Source organism: Aedes albopictus, chromosome 1 (genome assembly GCF_035046485.1).
Source record: "Aedes albopictus strain Foshan chromosome 1, AalbF5, whole genome shotgun sequence".
Classification (NCBI taxonomy): domain Eukaryota; kingdom Metazoa; phylum Arthropoda; class Insecta; order Diptera; family Culicidae; genus Aedes; species Aedes albopictus.
The window spans coordinates 333753788-333777218 of record NC_085136.1 but is presented as its reverse complement, the minus strand read 5'-3'; the positions used below and the strand labels follow the sequence as shown (position 1 = coordinate 333777218).

General features: G+C 38.3%; 1 protein-coding gene and 1 non-coding gene across 3 annotated transcripts in view; both read left to right on the top strand.

Annotated features, from left to right (window-relative positions):
* LOC109404013 (condensin complex subunit 1) overlaps positions 1 to 22834 on the top strand; it is a 28415-nt gene extending 5581 nt beyond the window's left edge. The window contains exons 4-5 of one of the 2 annotated variants that reach the window (XM_029867815.2): positions 21135 to 21519; positions 22491 to 22834. In XM_029867815.2, coding sequence (XP_029723675.2) covers positions 21135 to 21519; positions 22491 to 22549 — 444 coding nt within the window. In that variant the 3' untranslated portion in view covers positions 22550 to 22834. Of the gene's footprint in view, positions 1 to 21134; positions 21520 to 22119 lie in introns of both variants that reach the window. The other variant, XM_019676876.3, reaches the window with a different exon arrangement.
* Trnal-aag (transfer RNA leucine (anticodon AAG)) lies at positions 132 to 213 on the top strand. Its single transcript has one exon. It is a non-coding gene; the product is annotated as a tRNA-Leu (tRNA).
* Positions 22835 to 23431: the final 597 nt, after the last annotated feature.

Sequence of the window (23431 nt, the reverse complement as noted above, 5' to 3'; positions counted from 1 at the left end):
AAACGAGCATGCACTGCTACAATGTCAATGCTGCTGCTATAAAATGCCGTTTACCAACGTCGTGGTATGAGACTACAACCCTGAACAGCGAGGCTAGCGTGAATGGGCTGGGTGGCTCCGCCCCCTACCAAGGTAGCGTGGCCGAGCGGTCTAAGGCGCTGGTTTAAGGCACCAGTCTCCTCGGAGGCGTGGGTTCGAATCCCACCGCTGCCAAGATTTTTTTTTATGTTTGTGTCTATATCGTCTTAATATCTGTGTGTAACAAGACCGTACAGTGTATTTTGAAGAATGAGGAAATTTGCGGATCCGTCTGTAAAATCCAGTGTGTGGATTTTTATCGCGAACCACTGAATGGTCCATGCTCAGCAAGTAATACATTCGCGATTGTAACATTTCGTGAACCGACATGCTCGGGAACGCTCCTCGAAATGCTGTTCATTCTCTTGTCCGGTTCGATACGAGAGCGCAATCAAGAGAGAAGATGCTCGATGACGCTTATGAAAGCGATGCATTCGGTAAGAATATTTTATTGCCATAATTCTTTTTTTATTGTTACTACACAACCTGCAACGTCATGAATACAGTCAAATTAAATAGTAGTTCACGTTTTTAAAGCGAAAACGCATTAAATACTGATGAAAATAACGATTATTCACAGTTGCCCCAAGCCAACGATGAGAGATCATCGGTAAGTGTTACACTTAGCGATGCCCGCTCATCGGCGCAGCTTGTTTATATCGGAGTATCTTCTTTGTGTTCCTTCGTGAACCATGCGACTCGACGAGAGAACATACACCGCTTGGTAAATGAAACAGAACCAACTGAAGGGAAGAAAAACTGCCGAGTGGTTCACTGAACACTTTTTCGTCCAAACACTGGTAAAATCACATCAACTACTGTTGTGTGGCCTCACAGTGGTTCAAGAGTTTAGGATCAGCTTCAATTTTATCGGTAGTTGTTCCTTCGACGTGTGCTGTGCAAACTCCGTTTTATTTTCCGAACTCTCTAGTGTAAATCTCGGTTTCTGAGTTTCAACCATTTCAACCGAGAGTCCGAGATCGCATATCTGTCCCATATGCATACACAATCCAGTAGACATGGGACTGATATGCGATTCACGGCAGTTCTGCTAACAAGATGGTAGGTTACTTGACACAAGGCGTGTTATACTGATTCTCGTCGGCATTTATAAACTGAGATTTAATCAAACATTGGCACTGTCCATAAGCCACGTAGACCAAATTTTGGCCATCTCAGATCCACACCATCCTCGGGAATCCTTATACAGGACTGATTGTCTTCAAAAAGGGAAGTGAAACCATCTCGGCAGAGCTGCTATTTCGGGCTCTTTTTTGCTAGAACTCCCCGCATAGTTGTAAACTGTAAGGGCACTATTTTGCATATTGTTCACAACAATCTGCTACAATGCCTGAACAATATCACATGTTGTTCGCCATCACATAGAGTGGTAGTGTGTGCATATTGTAGTAACCCATTTGGCATATTGTAATGGGCCTTTTCACAATATGGGGAATAGGCGGTTAAGTTAGGTTACAATAAAAAATCAGCATTTTTCTCGAACAAAAATTTTGCAATACTGTATGTCATAGTGTAGACATATTATCCATTTTTTGCAAGGATAAGTGCAAGTCAAATTGTTTAAAAGTGGTTGAACCATAAATTTGGCAGAAAAGCACAACATCAACAGAGACAGTTCATGTATTGTGCTATACTAGAATTAACAGTATCCTGTATTGTAAGAATCTATTTGTACTTTGTAGATATTCATCAATCGCAAGTAATAAACTATTTTCTAATAACTGTTATCGCAAGCAATTAAAATTGAAGTTCAATTATATCAGTAAATAGCAATTTGTCTAGGCTGACCAGATAGTAACAAGATAAAAACGGGACATATGAGCATAAAATACGGGACATACAAAATGTTTAAGGCTGGAATTATAAGTTGTTTTATACACACATTAAGGAACGATTATGTTCTAAAAGTTCTCAGATATACAAATTCGTGTACTCTTGTAAAAGCAAAATACATAAGAATAAAAACCTGTGAGTGTAAACAAAGTTAAGACTACTAAAGTGATCTTTGAAATTATGAAGATAACGCAACAAACATTATTGCTGTAGAACAGACAAATAAGTCGCTCTTAAACTTCTTTAAATTTTTGGCTGAATAAGCTGTTATTCAGCTGTTATTGTTACTTGATAAGGAATCAATCGAACAATTCAAAAGCTAAAGCGTGCAAAAATTGTATAATTTTTAAACAAAGAAAGGCAAAGAAATCAGATGTTTTTCTGCAGTATTAAACAATGATTTTCAACAAACTTCTAAGAAATTTAATTTTGAAGACAATTGAAAACAGTAAGATCCATAACCGGTTAGAAAATAAGAGTTGTCTTAGTTAGAGTCCAAATCACATTTTATTCATCGCCTCTTAATTCTATTATTTTTGGCTAGAGGTTGGAGAAGCCATTTTTATGTGTTTTAAAATGATAAGAGCATAAACATCTGAAAAACTTTCAAAGTTTAAGTCGCACCAAAGCAATCATAAGAATTTTTCCCGAAGTTATAATATTTTATTGTTTCAGTATTTTTTTTTTGCAATTGAAGAATGACTGAAAATGCTAAAAATTCTGTATGTTTATTTTTGAATGTAATTATTTTATGGTAGGCGTAGTTTGTTCTATTTTTATTTTTTCTTTATATTTATGGGCAACTATTTTAGGAGACATGTATGAGATTCTTTCAACAAATATTTTCATTTTTCGTATTTTAAGTCTGAAATCTGTAATCATACAAAAAGTGTTGATGTCATCAAAGCTTTCGATAAATCATTGGAATGATTATGTTGAAGGTAACTACTTTCTGCATGACTTAATAATTTCCATTAAAATTGATTCGTTCACTTGAGAGAATTTTATATTTTATTCTAGTAAATTCCTGTGGAATTGGTAAAGAATCTAAAGAGTATATTCTAATGTAATACCAAATTATAGCTTAACACTTCACACAAACTACATTTTAAACTTGTTGAGAATTTGAATTAAAGTACGAAAGACTTTTTGAACTGTGAATTTCAGTAAGCTCTTAGGAAATATGTCTGATACTTCAAATCATTAATATTTAACTCAAAATTTTAACAGGATGAACCTTTACTTCTTAATCAAGAAATATCTGTTTCACTAATAAACTTAATAAGTTAAACTTAACTTTTATTGTTAACACTAAGATGCTCGTTTTCCGAAAAATACGGGACATTTTGACCTTTTTCCACAATACGACGGGACAACCCTAAAAGGTCATAAAAACGGTACTGTCCCGTTGAATACGGGACGTATGGTCAGCCTAAATTTGTCTAAACCAATATTGTATTTTTAAACAAAATAAATTGTTTGCCAAATCAGCTACTAGAAAAAAGCATATTACTTTAATAAGAGAAGCTAAAACCAATAAATTTTATTACCTAGTATATTTATAATAAACACAGGAGAATGTTGGGTACAATCCAAAATCAGTTCGTTGTTACACTATAAATGGGAATTATTTGTAGCCACTGAATTTGAATTGAAAAATGTGCATTGGAATGCTTGCAGTTCATCCAACTGCTTCAAATATAGCCCTATCATTGAAATAGTTACAAATTTCGCTTACCGTATCATCACATAACATAAGTGGAACTCTGGCTCAGAAAGTTGATGCCTTTCCGATTTCATACGCTGGTATACAGGGCACCGAAATGTCAAATGCGTTATAACATTATCGCCATACCATTTTTCAGCATGTATACCATTTTTCAATGCTGTGAAGTAAAACAAAGACGGCATAGAACTAGACTGGCAGCCTATCGAGATATAAAATAGGACATAAATTGTGACGAAACATTGTAAACTCAAGTCGAAAATACGTTTTCTATCCCTAAATATAAAGGAAGATCGATATGTGAAACGTGGATGTGTTATTTCGAAGATTTCAATGAATTTATGACAAAATGAATAAGTGGATTTTCAGCAGCTAGTTTTGCATATGTCACAGATGCTAATCTTCATTGCTGTATTCTTTGCCAAAACTGGTTGGATCAGATGTTTTTTGTTTACCAAAATAAATGACAGTTCGACGCCTCTTTTAAAAGATATAACAGTTTCGCGTGCTGGAAAAGGATGCAACTTTTTCCTTCCCTCTGACTATGTAGTTCCACTTATGTTATGTGGTATCATGTCACTTTTGTTGATGTATATATTTCAATTCAAATTCAGTGGCGACAGGTGACAATATTATTTTTCCACTTCCTGAATGTGACGAGGAACCGTTCCAAGTAGCACAACTTGTAGATGACGAGTCTAATCAACTGAATTGTGCAAACATCCTGTTGAAGGAATTGTCGCCGAAGCAGCTTGGTGCACCTCCTACATTCCAGAGCCGTAGCGTGGGGTTGGCCAGGTTGGCCCCCGCCAAGGGCGCCAACCTCAAAGGGGCGCCGAAAAGGAAACAGGATGATGCTAATTATAATATTTAAGTTTTATAAAGGACACTTTATAAGTGAGTTGGCATTCGTGTTCAACCGGATGATGCTTACGTTTTCTTGAATGTTATCAAGATTTCACTATTTTCAGTGTTTGAGATTGATAATGTTTTTTATATTTTTCAGTATTCTCAAAATTTCAGTTTCCTCTTGTTTATTTTGAGAAACCATTTTCATCTTCCTACAGAAGATTCCTGCAAAAATATCTATAAAAATAACTTTGATACCCTTCAGTAATTCCTCCATGGATTGCTATAGAAAATCCTGCAGAGATTCCTTTTGAAATCCCTGCAGGTATTCCTTCAGAAATTCTTCCAGATATTTTTTTTGAAAATAGTATATATTTTTCTTTAGGTTTTGACAAAAGATTCTTTCAGAAAGTGTTCTATAGACTCCTGTAGAAAAAAAAAAGAAAATGACAATATTAGAGTTTCCATTGATTCCTTCCGAAATTGTTCCATATTTACTAGAGATCCATAAATTTCTGTTGGAATTCCCCTAGAAAACCTTTTATATAAATGATTGTGGGAAATTATACTGTTGAAAATGCTTTGACATCCATGTGCACAACAGAACATGTGCTCGATGAACAAATTGAGATTTGAATTATGAAAAGAAATCCACGTACTCCGGTAAGACTCGATTCATTCATTTTATGAATGTCCTAATAAATTCCTTCAGAAAACCATAAATACAGAATTTCTTCAAAAATATCTCTAGGCATTCCGTTGAAAAATCTACAATTGATTTGTAACAAAATTTCTTCAAAGAATTCGTTTGAAAGCTTTACCCTGGCCAAGTTCGCAGGGGTTGACGGTATTAAAGTGAAGGAGTTTCATTTTGATTATTGTAATGTAGTGTTCTTTAGTGAAACATATCACCTTTTTAACACTTTAATGCGCCTCCAACGGTTCATCACGAACCGGCTGCTGCAGATGGAGTATGGCTGATCATATGCATCAGACATGCTCGATAAACAGGAGGAACCGCCAGGGCTCAGTAGAGTCTATTCCCAAGCAATAGTTCCAAGTCGGTTGGATTTGAGAAGGTTTTGATGATCGTTACAAATCCTAATAAAAGTATTATTTGGATTTGTGACAGGTTTTGGAAGCTTTTACAGCCATCTGACTTCAAAATGTTGTTTGGGCTCTATTTCCCACGTTTGTCGGTTGATTTTTATTACATAGTAATTTATTAATGTTATAGTCGCTTTTTACAATGTTAGTTGGTCATATTTTCTTTAAATAGAGCAATAAAAATCGACCGAAGAATCAATAGTGGGAAGGAGATTTGCAGCACTTAATTGTGCTGATAGATTCAAAGCTAACGTGCGAACACTTAAACGCATTGTTGACGTCAATGCGTTCGACGTGACATTTTGGACAAAAACTGACTGCTTTATATTAACTGAACAACGTTACTTGTGAATGACTAGGTTGACATTTCTAGGCTACGCTTGGGAAAATGACATGGTTCATCTAGGTAGGACCGATAGGACAATTGAACGAATTTGAATATTTTTAATAGTATTTGTAGCGGGATGAAAGTTGACATGAAATCTTTATTATTTTAAAATTTTATTGCAATCAACTGATCAACTTGGCGTATTTTTGTTTATCTCTTAGATGTTCAGCAGTTCAGTTACATGTTTCTGTGGATTTTGGACCGATGACAATTTAAGGACACAAGAGATGAAAACAAGCAGAAAACGATTAGCGAAATCAAGAAAACAATTTGACACAGGATCGACTATATTTTAACATACAGGGTTCGATGAAAAAAAAAAACAACATACGACAACTGACTTAACGAGGAGAAAAACATATTTAACCATACCACAAAATCAAACAAGGAGACAAACACAAACCGTGTGACCATAACACTACATAGGCAAATCCTGACTGACTGACCAATTGAAAACTTTCCAATCTTCTACCGTATCTTTCTGAGTCAGTTGCAACAGTGTCCTAATGGATATCATTTTCCGCGTACGGCTGGCAAACTGCTGATTACGTACTCTTTTCTATCTTCAGGTCTAGTGTAGAGGTTTCAACTCTATTCAGAGTGCAGCTAGAAACCTAGCAAAAAAAAAAAAAAAAAGAATTCGTTTGAAAGCTTTCCATGGATTCCTTCAAAAATTTCTAAGAGTTTTTTTCAAAAAAAAAAATCTACGGTTTTTTTTAGAAAATCCTCAAGATATTCTTTAAGAAACTTTTGCAGGAATTCCTTCAAAAAATTTTCCAAGCATTCTTTCAGAAATTATCAGAGGTTCTCCACAAGTTCCTGCTGGCATTCCTTCAGGCATTTCTTCACGAACTACTACAGAATTTTCTGTAATTATTATTACATGAATTCCATTGGAAATTCTCGTTGAAATGTCTCCTGTATTTTTATATGAACCGGATATTCCAGCAGAATTCCTTCAGAGATTCCTGCATAATTTCATTCAGTAATTCCATCAGGAATTCTTCCAGAGATTTCAACAAAAACTCATATAGATTTTTTTTTTCAAGAATACCTCCTGATATTTCCCAAGAAGAGAATTAGCTGAAAGCAGTTTCTTAAGCTAAAGCTTGCTTAAGAGTGGTTTATTCCACTCTTGTACAGCAAAAATGTTTGTTGGGTTATCCTGTTTATAATTTGTCTAATGATTACTGATTTTTTTAAGATCTTCTGGGAAATATTCTCTTTAAACTTCAGAAGTTTTCTCTGGTTATGTTATTGGAAAATCTTGGTTAAACCAATTGAACAAATCGTCAAAAAATTTTAAAATAGATCGCAAATCAATTAAGTATTTTTTTTTCTAAACTATACTCAATTGAACAAAAATCTAGAAAAGAAAAAAAATATGTGAGGTGTCTTGACGAAATGTGTTTATCATTTATGTCATTTCTTATTATTGTGCTGGCCTTAGTGAGATTCTTGAAATGCAAGACGTTTTCGTACAAGAGGAATAAATTTTGGGTGACTTCCATTGAAATTCCAAATGAAAAAGACGAATGAAAAGTGTGGTAGATTGGACTGCTCTTAGTAGGCCTGGTAGATACTGATTAGTTTAAGAGAAGCTGTCAATAAAACTAGGAGTGTGTAATGTCTGAGACATAACCGCAATGTTGACGTAGGACTAATTTTTAACGCATAATAAAGAATTTGGGGCTCACAGATGAAGTAAACGTGTATCTATTCAGCATAAATCGTCGGTTTCCTGCAATAGGGGCACAACTCAAAAAATGTGAATTTTCAGAATGAGCGTTTGAAAATTGGCAATCTTGAAGCACATCCTACAAGTTCACTTATTTCTCTCATTATTAGACAAAAGTATACGAATTTTGATTGTTGTATCATGGAAAGGGACTGAAGGACTATCTCTTTCATAAATTTTAGATTACTATTTTTCATCGACTATTGAAAAAGTTGACTGATTTTGAGTTGTGCCTTTACTGCGGAAAATTGGTGAAAATGCAAAAATCTCGCGTTTCTCATCGAATTTCGGAACGGGTCTTTGTCAGATGAAAGTTTGCATGGTTTTTCATCATTTGTCATCAAAACCTCAAAAATGACAAATTTTGAGTTGTGCCCCTATTGCAGGAAACCGACGAAATAACGGCCAGAGTAAAATCACTATATGCTAAAGACTCGAAATCTGGCGATTGTTGCTGGTAATGATGATTCCCGTATCATGACGATGATGCTGCCGAGCAATGCCTTTAAAGTTGAAGGATTCGTCATTGACATAATCGTCATCATTGAAAATTCGAAAGCAGTTTTCTCGTACAAAGCTGAAATTTCCGCAGTGAAAATGTATTCACTGTATTGCGGCTGAAGATTGGAGTACAGTGAACTTATTTTCACTGCAGAAATTTCAGTTTAGAATGAGAAAACTGCTTTCGAACTTTCAATGATGACGATTATGTCAATGACGAATCCTTCAACCTTAAAGCGCATTAGACAGGTATCCTACTCGATTGGAATGACATTGACAGTAAATTTGGAATTTCAAATACCAAATATACAGCGGTGTATATTTAGTATAAAAATTAAACTTTATCGATAAACTAAACTATAAAAATTAGAACTAGTTGAATTTTTAGAAATAATTGAATAATGCTCCAAATAACTCTTTCGGAAGCTTTGGGGCCCTTAAAAGAACCATTTTGGTATAATTCATTGCAACCCATGCCGCCACCACCGATTGATCCGAAAAGAATCGAGGCTTCATTGGACAGAGGGCGGTGCCACCCGCTTGCTCATCCGTTGAAGCGGATCTTTTTTGGGATCTTGCTGCTGCTGCCACCGACAATCCATGAAAGAATCGGGGCCCCGGCAAACAAAAAGTGACGCCAATCGAATTTTCGTTTGCCGAGGCGGATTTTTCTTTGGATGTTGCTTCCGCTGTTGCCTCCACCGCCGATGGATCCGAAAAGAATCGAGGCTTCGTTGGACAGAGGGCGGTGCCACCCGCTTGCTCATCCGTTGAAGCGGATCTTTTTTGGGATCTTGCTGCCGCTCGGTGCTGTCCGTCCGCTGCTGTGTGTGCCGATGAAATGATCGAAATGAGTGTGTGCACCACTTATATAAGTTTCGTCGTGTCGCCTCACAGAACTATGCTTGATTGTGATTGGTTGGGTAAGACTGATCTCGAGCTTTTACTAATTTTCAGCTCCAGCCTCAGTCAAGGCACATCATTCAATTGAGCCCCAGCTAGGAAGCATAAATCGTCGGTTTCCTGCAATAGGGGCACAACTCAAAATTTGTCATTTTTGAGATTTTGATGGCAAATGATGAAAAACTATGTAAAATTTCATCTCACAAAGACCCGTTCCAAAATTCGTTGTGAAACGCGAGATTTGGGCATTTTCACCAATTTTCCGCAGTAAGGGCACAACTCAAAATCAGTCAACTTTTTCAATAGTCGTTGAAAAATAGTTGTCAAAAATTCATGAAACAGATAGTCCTTCAGCCCCTTTCAATGATACAACAATCAAAATTTGTTTACTTTTGTCAAATGATGAGAGAAATAAGTGAATTTGCAGGAGGTGCTTCATGATTGCCAATTTTCAAACGCTTATTCTGAAAATTCACATTTTTTGAGTTGTGCCCCTATTGCAGGAAACCGACGAAATTTGTGGTGTTGTGTTGCCCCGCCTGCTTCAGACGCTTCAAACGATTAATCAACCCAGAAATGGAAAAAAAATTCATTAAGCGTTAAAGTAAACAAAATATTGGATGATTTAGATCATTTTAATTCGAAAATTGTTAGAGTTAAACAATGTTTTACGGAAAATAGTTCTGATAGGGTAATGCGTTGCTGAATTCTGGGTGGAACCATTAGTGGCCGGAATTCAATCATTCATTTTTCGGGTGAACCACACTTTTCTCGATTGATGGAGTAAAATTATCTGATTTACAACTCTTGAAGAATCATTTTTTGGTGATCCTGATAAGGACCGTTTGATAAAGTAACGATTTCAGGAAGAAAATGGCATGAAACCGCCTTGCCACGCAATGCGTGTTGGTTTTCTCCGTGCTAATCCTGCAGGATGCCACCGAAAATTGGTAGGCCGCTTTCTGCCGTGGATAAGATTCATGACGCTATCAGCACGATAGCCGAGAGTCGCCGATGGGTAGTGCTCAGGTGTGGAGGTGACATCCACCCTGCTTGACTGATCCAACGAAAATGACGAAAGAAATCAGAGGGAGCAGCTTTTATGCCCTAGATTATCAGATGAAGCTCCTCCCATTCGGCTGGCTTTTCAGTATATTTTATTTGCATGTCCCGCCCCGCATGCACCAGACGCTTGAAACGGTTAATCAACCGAGAAATGAGAAAATTTCCATTTAACGAATAAAGTAATCAAAATATTGTAAGGTTAAGATCATTTTAACTCGAACAACGTTATAATTTATCGATGTTTCACGAAAAATGGTTCGGATAGGGTTGATAAATTCCGGATGGAACCATTAGTGGCCGGCATCATCATTCTTGCGGGGCCACCAAGCATTCAATCTTTCACTTTTCGGTTGCACCACACTTTTACCGATCCATGATGGAATGAAATAATTATCTGATTCACAACTCTTGATGAATAATTTTCTATGGTCCTGAAAAGAACCGATTGAATATTGGACGATTTTAGACAAAAAATGACATGAATTTATCATGCCACGCAATGCGTGTTGGATTCCTCCGTGCTGAATGCTGAACGCCGTCGAAAATTGGCCCGCCGCTTGTTGCCCTGGATGTTCCTGATGCTATCAGCAATGCGCCACCGCCAATCAATCGGCGAAAGGACCGAGCCCCGACGACAGCGACGCAACTCGCAAATTCGTATGTCGCTGATCTTTCTGTGGATTTTGCTGCCTCTGCCACCACCGCCGAGCAATCGATGAAACGTATTCTTTCCTTCGTCTGCCGCGTTAGACGGTTAGAAGGCGAATGTGCAACAGCACCCTTGCCGACAACCACCGACGCCGAGCCAACACGGCCGTCAAAGAATAACGTTGAGCACATAGTGGGTAAGGTGCGATGCAAAGAGATAAGAGATCGGATAAGCGTCGAAGCACACTCTGTGGAAACTATATGCAGAACGCATGAACCGTACATAGTAGATGAGTTGCGATGAGTGCGGAGATGCGATGGAGCTGCTTCGACGCATGTGAACGCAAGAGAACGCAAGAGAATGCTTGTCGGGTATGGATTTTATGATTGCGCTCGTTGTGTATGTAAAGCAATGCGGATTTAATGTGTTGGGAATGCTAGTAGGTAATATAAAATTCGTTAATATGTTGTTGTTTTTAAATATAACTTAATGCTTTTTCACATGACTTGCATTTTGATGAACCAGACGTAATAAAAATTTATCATACTGTCCATCGATCGCCATGTAAAATAACATATTTCATTGCATATAAAATAGTATTCCATCAAATCGTTTAAGTTTTTTACAGCATATTTTTGTTATTATATGTGTATAAAAAAACATTTTATTTTCTATGTTCGGGATTTAAATGAAGTGATCAATGTTTGATATGGTCGTTTGTTCAGTGCATGCTATTCATGTGCAAGTTAAAAAGTTTAAGGGTTTTATGGTATTCAACTCAATTGCTAAAAGGATTCTGATTGAAAGGTTCTGCTTTTTTCTTTGTCAGGCAAAACTAGAAAAGAGTGTGACATCGATTTCGATTGATACTCTTTTCCCTAATATATGATGCATATTGTGTACTTGGGTGTCTACTTGAAAGTAGGGTGAAATTTTGAAAGTTTATAGTTAAAAAATAACCCATTTTTTTTAAATTATAAAGGGTGACTTAGGGTATCATCGCCAGGTTTGTTCTCTTCGTCATGAGGGATTTATGCCGGTCAAATTGCCTGAAACTTGATCATATTCAATTTGGTTGGGAAGGATTTGATGCCAACTCTGAGTTCAACAGGTTTCAAAAAACCCCCCATGACGAAGACAACAAAACTACCGAAAATACGTAAGTTCCCCTACTCTTCAAAAATTCTTTCAATATTTCTGAGCATTATTCCTGGAATTTCTTCCAAAGTATCTTCCTGGCTTTTTGCAAGATTCTTTCACACGAGATATCTGTTTGAGTACGTCCCGATATTTCTTGCAAAGGTTCTCTAGTATGATTCTCGCTGGATTCTTCCTGAAGATCCATCCAAAACTATTCAAAGTTTCTTCAAGAATGTCGTAGCCATGCGGTTAGAGTCCGGGTGGATGAGGGTTCGATTCCCGCTCCGACCGATGAAAATTTTCACGAGAATAGCATCTTATCCGTAGCCACTCCGTGTTAAGTTTCGTTCAATCGGTACAGCCGCCGGCTGAAGCCTGCTTTCCTGAAGTTCCTGTCGAGATTTCGTCAATAACACTTTGCGGAGTTTCTCGCAAGATTTTATTTGAATTCCCTCGAATATTTCTTCATGAATTTCCTATAAGGTATTTCGTAAGTTATCTCAGGAGACATTCTGAGGAAAACCCGTAGAAGAATCCCTGCAATTACTTTGGGAGAAATTCCTGAAGGAATATCTAGAATCTCGGGACAATTTCTGGTAAAGATTCCGGGAAGAATTTTGGGAATAATGCACAGAATATCTGTAAAAACTCTCAGGTGGATCACTATAAGAAATCCGGTACAACTACAAGAAACAGCCTGGCTCTGAAAATATGCAAGAGATGAATTCAATGAGAAATATCAGCAATAACTCCTATAGAAATCCCAGAAGGCACTCTGGAAAAAAAATCTTAGGGGAAAATCCAGGGTATTTTAATTAAGAAAACCTCTGAGAGACATCTCATGACCAACATCGGAAGGAATCTTCTGAGAGAAGTTCCAGGAGATACTCCGAGAAAAATCTCAGGTAAAACTTCAAAATAAACATCGCAAAAACTTTTAACAAATTCCTGTAGGAGACCAGGAAGAACATCTCGAAGAAAGCCCAAAGCAATGGTTTGAAGATATCACAGGAAAAAATAAAAGAAATCTCTTGAGGAACTCTTGCAGTAAATTCGTAAAAACTCCTTGGAGAAACTTTAGTAGGAACCCCAGGAATAACTTCTTTAGCAACTCTGAAAAACGTTCTGTGAAGATCTTCTGGGGAAGTCCCAAGAGGAACACCGGAAGGAATCGGGTAAATTTTTCGTGAGGAGTGCCGAAGGAAATTCCACGATTTATCCCGACAGACATTGTTATAGAGCATTCGGAATAAATTCTGGTAGAAATCCTACGAAGATTTCTTTGAGCAAAACACTGGAGGAACTCTGAGAAGAAATAGCATCCCCGTGAAAAACTCCAAGAGAAATCGGTTGGAATTCAGGAATCCTGGAAGGAATCCGGAAGTATACCTTTCCGGAAAAAAATCAAAAAGTAGTACCAAGAAAAATAGCGTCAAAAATGCGGAATGGAATTTTATAAGAAATCCTGGGAGACATTTCAGGAGATATTATTAAAGAAGTTCCAGAAAGAAATTCTGACGGAATTTCTGGAAAAAAAATCCTTGTAGCGAAATTTCTATATGGATTTTTACTACCAGGTTCATACGACCCAATGATTTTTTTTTTTCGGAGTAAAATTTCCCTGAGTACTCAAGAAATTCCCTGAGTATTCCAGGTTTTTCCCTGTTAAATAAAATTCCCTGAGGATTCCCGGTTTTCCAGGTTTCTCCAGGTAGTAGACACCTTAGAGACATCTTTTCTCGTAGATGTCGCCGAAAATTTTGTAATAAAAAAAAATCTATACCCTTAAATAATACATACTTGCCGAATTTTTGTTTCTTTTTGCCGAGATCAGCACAATAAAGTAATGTTTTAATGCCGAAAATCAGTATAACAGTCTCATATTGATTTAAATTGAAATCAACACTCAGATAGCTCAGTCCGGAAAGTATAAATATGTGTATACATAAAGACATCTCTCACGCGGATATAATTACATTTTATACATTCTTTTATCAAATAATTAATTCAATAGTCTCAATCTTGTACAGTTACACCAGATTTGTTTTTTGAACTGGTCGGTTTTTGCTATTGCAACAGGATCAAAACTTACTAAGTTATAGCAAAAAAAACGGCCCGCGCAAAACAAAAAAGCAGGTGCATTTTATCTTTCCGCTCTTACAGATGAAACGATCATTTCACTACCCACATCCAAAGAAGCGCTTCAACATACAAGCGACTTCATCGATCAAATCACGCGAGTCGTTGATGCGCACGAAATAGGCGAAAAAGGATGTGAAAACAACATGCGCACCCTCATTGAAAACCTCATGCACTATGGCCTATCAAACTTCCCTCTTCTCATCTCATAACTTATCGCATCCGATCGCATCTCACCTTACCCACTATGTGCACAGCCTAATGAGCGAAAACGCAAACGATGAAAGTGGGCAGCTCTCGTTCGATGCGTTCACCTCGAGACGACAAAGGCAAATGAGGGAAGATGCGAAGAAGCAGTAGCTTTTATATTCGACGGGAGCATCCAAAATGTGCTCCAAAATGTGCTCGATCGTGATTGGCTGGAATAAACATGGGTTCACTTTTCCCAATTTTTCAATAATTTGTTATTGAAAAACAGCAAATATTATTATTGGACATAATTGGTGTAAAGATTTGCATTCGATTGGTGCCAAAATTTTGAAAATTCAACAAGAAATGGCTGAGCTATTAACGCTCAAAATCTCCACTTTAAACGTAACGCGGCTGATTTCTGAAAATTTAGAATGACACCCGGTATAGAAAAGAGACGTAGTCCTACGTCAAAATAGGATGTGACCCATTACCTTGCCCACCACAAATGGCTGACGAGGATGGCATCCGAATCACACACAATGACCAAAGAGAATCTAGAAGTAGTGGTAGTTCATACGATTCAGACGTAGTTTCCCTTGAGTTTCATGACTGAAGTCGTGATGCTGTTATGGACAAAGAACTTGGAAGAGCATTGGCAGTTGAAAACAAATTGCAGAAGTAGTTGATGCTGGTAGATGAAGGAGAACCGGAATGAAAAATCGAATCTGCGCTTGAGACGACAGTACAAACAAATCCAGTGATTGCCAAGACAAGTCATGGAAAAGATGCCTCAAATAACGTCAAGAAAACATCGAATCAATGGGAGTATTCTGTAGTTCCATAATTATGGCGACAAAGTAATCCAAATTGGGCGTATGATTTGTTGGACGGAGATTCTTGATGAGGACTTTCTGTGATAGGTAAATATATGTAAGATAGACGTCAAAGACCTTCACAGACATCGCGACGACGCGTTGGTCTGGAGGAGGTATGTATAATCAAAGTCCTTAACGGACAACGCGATGAGTTGTTGGTCCGGAGAAGGCAGAAAATATCAAAATCCTGAACGAGCAACACGTTAGCAATGTGTTGGCTCGGAGAAGGTAGACATATCAAAGACCTTAACGGACAACGTGCTGCCAACTCGTTGGTCCGGAGAAGGCAAAGTTGTATCAAAGTCCTTAACGAGCAACTCGCTGGCAACGTGTTGGCTCGGAGAAGGCAAGAGAAATTATCCAAGTCCTTAACGGACAACGCGCTAGCAACGCGTTGGACGAGGAAGGCACTAAAAAATCCTTAACGAGCAAAACGTTAACAGCGTTTTGGCTCGGAGAAGGTAGAAAACAAAGTCCTTAATGGACAACGCACTAACACTGCGTTGGTCCAGAGAAGGCAAAATAATACCTTTGTACAGTTTTCAGGAAAGAGTGAGATGACTTCAAAACATGTTGAGGAAAATCCAAATGACAATTGGAAAAAGGAGAAGACAATCCAGCTTAAAATGTGAACAATGAAAGACGATGAAATAACAAAAAAGATTATTCGGAACTATTACTGCTAAGAATTCAGAGCACGACAACACGGGATAAGATTGATGGAGTTTAAATGCAATCAACACTCCTAGAGTACGCTGAGAATTATGTCACAAAAGTGTTTATGCAGTAACTTGGCTCGGATAAGGTATGTCCAATCATATTACTTATTTCTTTGCAGATATCTGGAGTTTATCACAAATTACATTTGCGTAATGATGAAAAACTCGAACGGGAACAAAACCTGATATAATTATTTTACTTAAATCGAGATGGAGGAGTTTGACCAAAGATGAATATGGGATGCCCATTAGAATGAACATGAAGAAAGATCGTCGATCGATGGTGGCTCTCAGCTATATTGTGAATGGAAACTACACATTTTCTAATTTGAAACAAAAGGAGATGTGGTAGATTGGACTGCTCTTAGTAGGCCTGGTAGATACTGATTAGTTTAAGAGAAGCTGTCAATAAAATAGGATGTGACCCATTACCTTGCCCACCACAAAAAGTACTCTAATAAAATAGAACAAATCGAGGGAGATTTTTTTTAAACGCCAAAACACAACTTTTAAAAATTTTGAAAAAAAAAATGAATGACTACTAACTTTAAAAAAATTAACAATATCCAATTGACGTGGGGCGCCAATGTGGATGCTTGCCAAGGGCGCCATGAGACCACGCTACGGCTCTGAGTCGCCAGTGATTAGTTCCGTGCACATTCATCCGAGCTTTCAACATGCACACATTCTTTCCATCCGGCTGTTCACTTCCGCATTCGCACGGCTCCAGCGCTGCGGACCCGTCTCGGTCCATTATTATCGGCTCCACTCCTTCCTGGGAAACCTGAAAACAAAAGAAAAACGGGTTTCACTCATTGAAAACATTATCTACAAGACAAAATATTAACTTACCCTCAAGATTATATTTCCTTCAGACCGAGGCTGGATTACTCTGAGGATTACTAGTAGGTCCGGGGTCTTCTCTGATCCGCACGTTCCTTTCAGGAGGAATAATTATCCCGAGTTCAAGAGGCAGCTGGTCCGCAGGTTGTTGCTTGCGATGATGGCGTTGAATTTTTTTTAGCTTTGTTTGCTCCTTCAGCGCGGTTAACAAAACTCGCATATCATTTGAAAAGGGCTTATCCCAGTTATGTGGTAATTGGAGTAATAAAAAATCGAGCAATAAAAATCATGTTAAATTAATTTATCCTTGCGAGGAGAACATGTTAAAAAACTTCAATACAAATAATGAAAAGTAATTGCGTTATACAAACAGAAGCTAGGTGTGTAGCAATGCAACGAAATGTAAATTAAAATTAGTTGCCAATATTTTTAAATGGATACGTTCGCGAATTAAGCTTCAATGAACAATTACACGTCACATATAGAAAACCCATCGCTTACAAATACAATGCATACTACTGTATGCCATGTTGTTGAACAAAAATTATGTACAGTAAAATATACATGTGTGAGTGTGTTACTCAAATCTAAAAACCAACAGTTTAACATAAGGTGATCCTACATTGCAACAATCAAATGCGAGTTTTCATTCTTTTATCATTCAACAATGCCTGGATACTATGGTAAATTGTCACAACTTGATATGCTTTTTGAAAACTGTTGATTACAGTATTTAGATTTTGTTTCATATAGCTCAACATTAAACTAGCTTCTTGATATATAGTTACCTCGTCAGTTAAAGGCAATTTATTGTTTGGAACTTATGGCAAATTGTATTTTGCTATGCGGGTCAGCCGAACCAATTGACAGCATTTTGGAGCGTGGTGGGATACGTACAATATTGGAAAGTAAGAAGTAAACATTTTCTGATTTCTATACAAAACAGCCATTTTTGGAGCTCTATATCTTTCAAGTCTATGAACCGATTAAGCTGAAAATTTGCCACAGAACTAAAAATTACCTTTTTTTAATTTACACTGAATTCAAGAACTTTCATAGACAATAATGTAGAATTTCTGGTGGTGCCAAATTGGAAATAAAAAATAAACAATTTTAAAACCACACGTTCGAATTCGTTTTTTATCTTCGGAGCCTGACAATAAATAGCCATTAGATTATTTCAAAATTATTTTTGTTTATGAGTGAGGATCAAAATTGTTTACTTTTATTTCCAGTTTGGCATCAATAGAAAATTAGAAAATCATCATTTTGCCTATTAAATGGCTTGAACTCAAAAAAAATAAAAAAATAAAAGTAATTTTTAGTTCTGTGTCATATTTTCAGCTCAATCGGTTCATGGACTCCAAAGATATAAACCTCCGAAAATGGCTATTTTGTATGGAAATCAGAAAATGTTCACTTTTTTCTTTCCAATGCTGTATAGTATCTAGCCGTGTACAATATTTCAAGTTAATTGGTTTGGAACTGACTAAGTTATAGCGAAAAGTGACCCAAATACCGACCACTGCCCCAGTGGCTCGCTACCCTATTAGTGTAGGTTCTAGACTAGAATATTGACTCCAAATTATGGAAAACACATACCGCACTAAATATACCATTAATACAACTTCGTTTCCAGTACAAACAGCAACCATAATTTGAACGCTTGAATCCCAAAATTCAGCACAAATGAATTCTGGAGCAACATTTGAAAAGGGCATACGAGCATTGGTAAACAATGACTTCACACGTCGCTCCTGAGCCCCAATCAGCTTATTCACACAAACTAAGACCATTATCAGATAGAGCAAACATCGATCTTTCGGATAACGGTGTTCATTTGCGTGGGCGGGCTGCTGTTAGGCCCTACGGAGGCGCCTCCTTGAGTCCATAGAGCGTTTTCTGTAGGCGGCATACCAAATTTCAATCTCCTTCTAGCCGGTTCATATAAATTTCTTCGTTTAAGTTTCCATTCAGAAACACTATTTTCTTGTCCATGTGGTGTAGGTACCTATGATGATTTGCAATACTCAGCATTTTCAGCTCAGCATGATTCGGGACGTCATAATTCGGGCCACTTTAGCAATGAGACTTGCTTTATAATATTCTCGATCGTGCTCTCCATATAATTTTGTTCCACGAAGGTTTCACCTTCCGTCAGGATTGTACTGTTTCTGCTTGTAGGGTCATCATCCGCAACCGAAATAACGCCCAGATTTTCTTCTTCAAATTCTCCTGCAGTTCTTCGATCCTTCGGTTCCAAATTCTGCACTCAACCATCGCTTTATCTTTACCATCGATAACCGTGTCATCCGGAACGAATTGCACATCTCTCTCGAGTATCCGACAAAGATCAACTTCATCGCCATCGGTTCTAGCTTCCTTTTCTTTTCCAAATACTTGCAGATGAGCCAAATCTGGTTTCTCTTCATTCCACAGTTCGCTCGATGTTTGACTTACCGCAGCCGTCGGAAGCTAATTTTGCAGGTGATTCGCTGTATTTATTGCCTCCGCCCAGAACGTGTATGATAGCTTCGCATTGCGAATCATACAACGTGCCATCTCGACCGAGGATCGATACTTGCTATCTGCAACATCGTTTTGTTCTGGTGTATACGCCGTTGTTAACTGTTGCTGGATTCCTTCAGATTCGCAAAATGATCATCTCGAAGCTGTTGATTCCTCATCCTTGATCCGATCGTTTGATTTTCGGCTTCCTTCCAAAAAGAATTTCCACGACTCACACCAATTGCTTGAAGCATCCAGGAACTTCCATCGTGTATCTGCTGTAGTCATCTATCAGCGTCAGAAAATATCGACCTCCACCAGGAGTCCTCGTATTCAACGGTCCGTAAACGTCGCTATAGATTAGGATCCGGATCCGATTATGACGTTAGCCATGTAGTCGGACGATTGGATATCGCAGGATCAGGAAGCTTATATCGAGGGTTCTGAAGCGTTTTGACATGAGCAATTGTGAGCCGGTAAAGGTTCTGATGAATGCAAGAGAGAAGTTAACGAAAGAAATGTCTGAGAAATCTGAAGCGGAAATAGAATCGATGAAAATGTAGCATAAATGCTACATTATGGCCTCACGTATGGAAAAAGTATGCACAGTTAGCAACGTTGAGAATGGAAGAAAGCGATGGACGAAGAGTTTACATCCCTTCAAGAGAACTCGACATCGTATATCGTGCCTCAGGAGGAAGTATGCTTTCGCCTGTAAGGTTCCACGATTTTACGGATCTTATGTCGCAGCATGCCCGTCTGCATTGTGTTCTTCTCAAAAATCTTCCTACATTCCTGCTCGACTCTCACAATCCTCCGATTTCAGATTCTGGATGTGCAGAAGTGTAACCTCTCTAATTGACGCACTCTAGTCTGTTCCCTTTTGTAGAAAGGTGGCTCCAACCTGCCCGTGGCCAGTTCTTCATCCTCCCATATCTATAAAAGAATCCCCTGGTGCAGCTACTCACTTCCGCGTTCGAGATCCTCAACCACCATGTATATTTGTCATACTGTTTTAAGCACGTGCACGGTTTTTTTCAATCTCTTCTAGTGCTGCCATTTCCATTGCTTGACCAAAATTAACTATGTTAATTCTGTTCCTTGGTATACCTCTGAAGCAATCATTCAATCTGGCTTCCACCATTGTATAAATCCTCCGCATAACGTTCCGACTCAAGTTTTCTTTCGCTTCAACAGTCACGCTCTCTACGTACTGCTTTTACTTGCTGCAGTGAATTCGTTTCTCTTCTGATTTTCCGGTTTAGATTTCCAGATGAACCAGTCATTACATTAGCATCGCGGAGGAGCGCGGAACCTATCACATTTCTTGTGTTGCATTTGTCACTGTTTCTTGAGCCGTTGATCGACACTGTTTATCTTAATCATTTAGCTTCTAGTGGTATCAGTAGGTCGGCTCTAGAGGCACGTTCTCCTCCATTTGGGAGGAGCGGCGTGGTACCAGCGGCGTCATGGTCGCGATTTTTTCCGCAGTCAAATTCGCAGATTGTGAACAATCCTCGGTACCCATTACGTATTTTATGTTTAGTCCTGTAGTGTCAGATGGGCGTAATACGCTAAACATAATTTACACAAAAAAAACACGGTAATGTATATTATTGGGTACCGGACTGGACACAGAAAATTTAATGGTTTTCTTTGGTACATCGAGGTCTTGAAATTAGTGTCTTCAACTATCCTGTTTTTAGACGGTAGTCGGAAACAAGTGATTCTATTATTTTGAGAACTTGATACGTTGGATAAATGGACAATCATATCTCCAACATTTGCACTAAGTGACCAGCCTACTGTAGTCTACCGTATTAACAAGCTAAGTATTTAATATTATTTTTTCCATTTCAGGCCGCCATAGCAGAATTCGAAAGCCGACTGGACGAATGTCTCGCCATCCGAGAGGAAGGTGCCATCGGACTGGGAGGCGGAGACAATGCCAGCGAAGAATCGGGATCACCCAAGGCTACCCAGGCTATGGTGGCCGGTAGCAGCCGGGGAGGAAACCGGGGCAAAGCCGGCAGCAGTAAGACCGTTCCTAAATCGGCCGCCAAGGGCAAAGCGCCAGCCGGTGGCAGGGGTCGCCGGGGTGGCCGCCAGAAGCCGTCCTCTTCGGAGAGCGACTCGGACAGCGAGGAGGAGAACATGCCACCGGCGGCCAGTGCACGGGCAGCGGCCCGAGCCCGGCAGAACAAACACAAGAAGATCACGAAGGTTATCGAGAGCGAAAGTTCAGGTAAATGTTTGTTTTGAGCAGTTAATTTTTTAGATGCAGCATTGTTTTTCGCTTTTATATGCTTTTGGTGCTTTCATCGGAACCACATTTTGGTGTTTGGTTTTGGGGAAGATTGCATGCTTTTGCTCAATTAGTTGTAGAATCAAGCTTTTATAAGGGACATGGCGCATGTTTATTATCGTAAACTGATATTAGTTTTAAACTTTATGAATCACATTCACTCAAAGACTCTTTTTTTTACATTTCTCTGCCATGTAGAGTTGAATATTGTAAATTTTACATATGAAAATTATATTTTAATATTTGACACCAGACGACACAACAAGATTTTAAAGGCAGACCATGGGTTAATAAATGATAAAACAATCAAATGGTTTCAATTTTTCACTAAACTGTTTTTAGAACAGGCAAATCATGCTAGATAGTCGCAATTGTCATGGTCGCTTTTTCTAACCAATCTTCATCCATAAAACCGCAATAATAGGTTCACCGCATCACTGTTTCCTTGATCATTGGCTACTCGATTCATTGTGTAAGTCTAGTGTGAGTGTGAGCTGTTAATAATCTTCTTTCGATTTTTCTTCCCCGTTGTCATTCCAGACACCGAGTCCACCATGCCTAGACGTAAAACAAAACGCATTCAAGCGCTCAATTAGGAGAGCACAAATGACCATTTCCGTGTGCACACGTCCACCAATCGCCCACCACACAAGTCCCATTGCTTTCCTCATTTGCTGTAGCTACTATTACTGAGCACCCTTCTTCTGAATGATGATGGCACATTTTATGTTTATTCGTTAGTTTTGTCGATTTTTAGTTTAGTTTTTAGTTGTACTGCCATTAGTTTCTAGACTTCGGTAGATACCTATATAGGTTAAAGCTTATCGATGCAATAATGTGCTGCAAAGTTTTATCCACCCTCGAATAAAACCGTACAAAAAGATCGCCCTAACATAAATTTATACTTTTAGACGATGACGAGGAAGAGGTCGCACCACAGCCTCCGAAAAAGGGAAGAGGGAGACGTTAGTTTGGTTTGGTTCGGCTTCGCATTCGCTCGTTCACGCGGTTCCAGTGTGTTTATCGAATACCCTAATCTACTTATACAGTTTAGTAGTCTATAAGCTCAAAACCCGATAACGATAAGAAAGTATGCATTTATTTAGGTGACAAAATATGGATTAAGTTATAAAACAATCGATGATGAAGTTTAAAGTTTTCGATGCATACAATGTGCGTGCCTGGGTAGTTTGTAAGCCCAAATTTTCGTGACATTCTGTTACAGCAAACCAATATACAACATTTTCTTCAAAAAACCTGGTACAATAGAAGACGCTTAATGAATCCGAAATCCGCAAAATAATCTAACTTTGTATTTGTTAATGTATACACAGCATCTTCCAACTTGTTTACTAACATTCGTGAGTACATTTGGTTCCCCCTACTGTCTGTCCGTGGTATTTTATCCGCTGCGTTGTTCGTCGTTGTACTACTTCCATCTTTCAATCCTCTTACAGAGAAACAACCCATAACTCATAAGTTAACTATTTTCCCAATAGGGCACATGGAGTACTAGATGGAGAGCCGCATTCATGAGCTGAGTATTGTGGTGAACTATTGTTAATGTCTTTACCTTAAAGCGCAGTTTCGAGTTTGAAAGGAATCGTTCAAGAAACTTCTTGAGTGATTCCTGGCAGAAACTTTCTTCGGTGACTGCCATTTGAACTGTCATTTCTTCGCTACTGCGTACTGTGATCAAAGAAAAACCGGTTTCTTGAACGATTCAGGCGAGGAATTTCCCATGCATCAAGATAGGCTGAGAAATTCCTTCTGATCTGCAAACAGTGCTTAAATGTGATGTTGAACAAATACATGTATGCATAGCTCTTGTCGTATACATCGCCACCAGTTC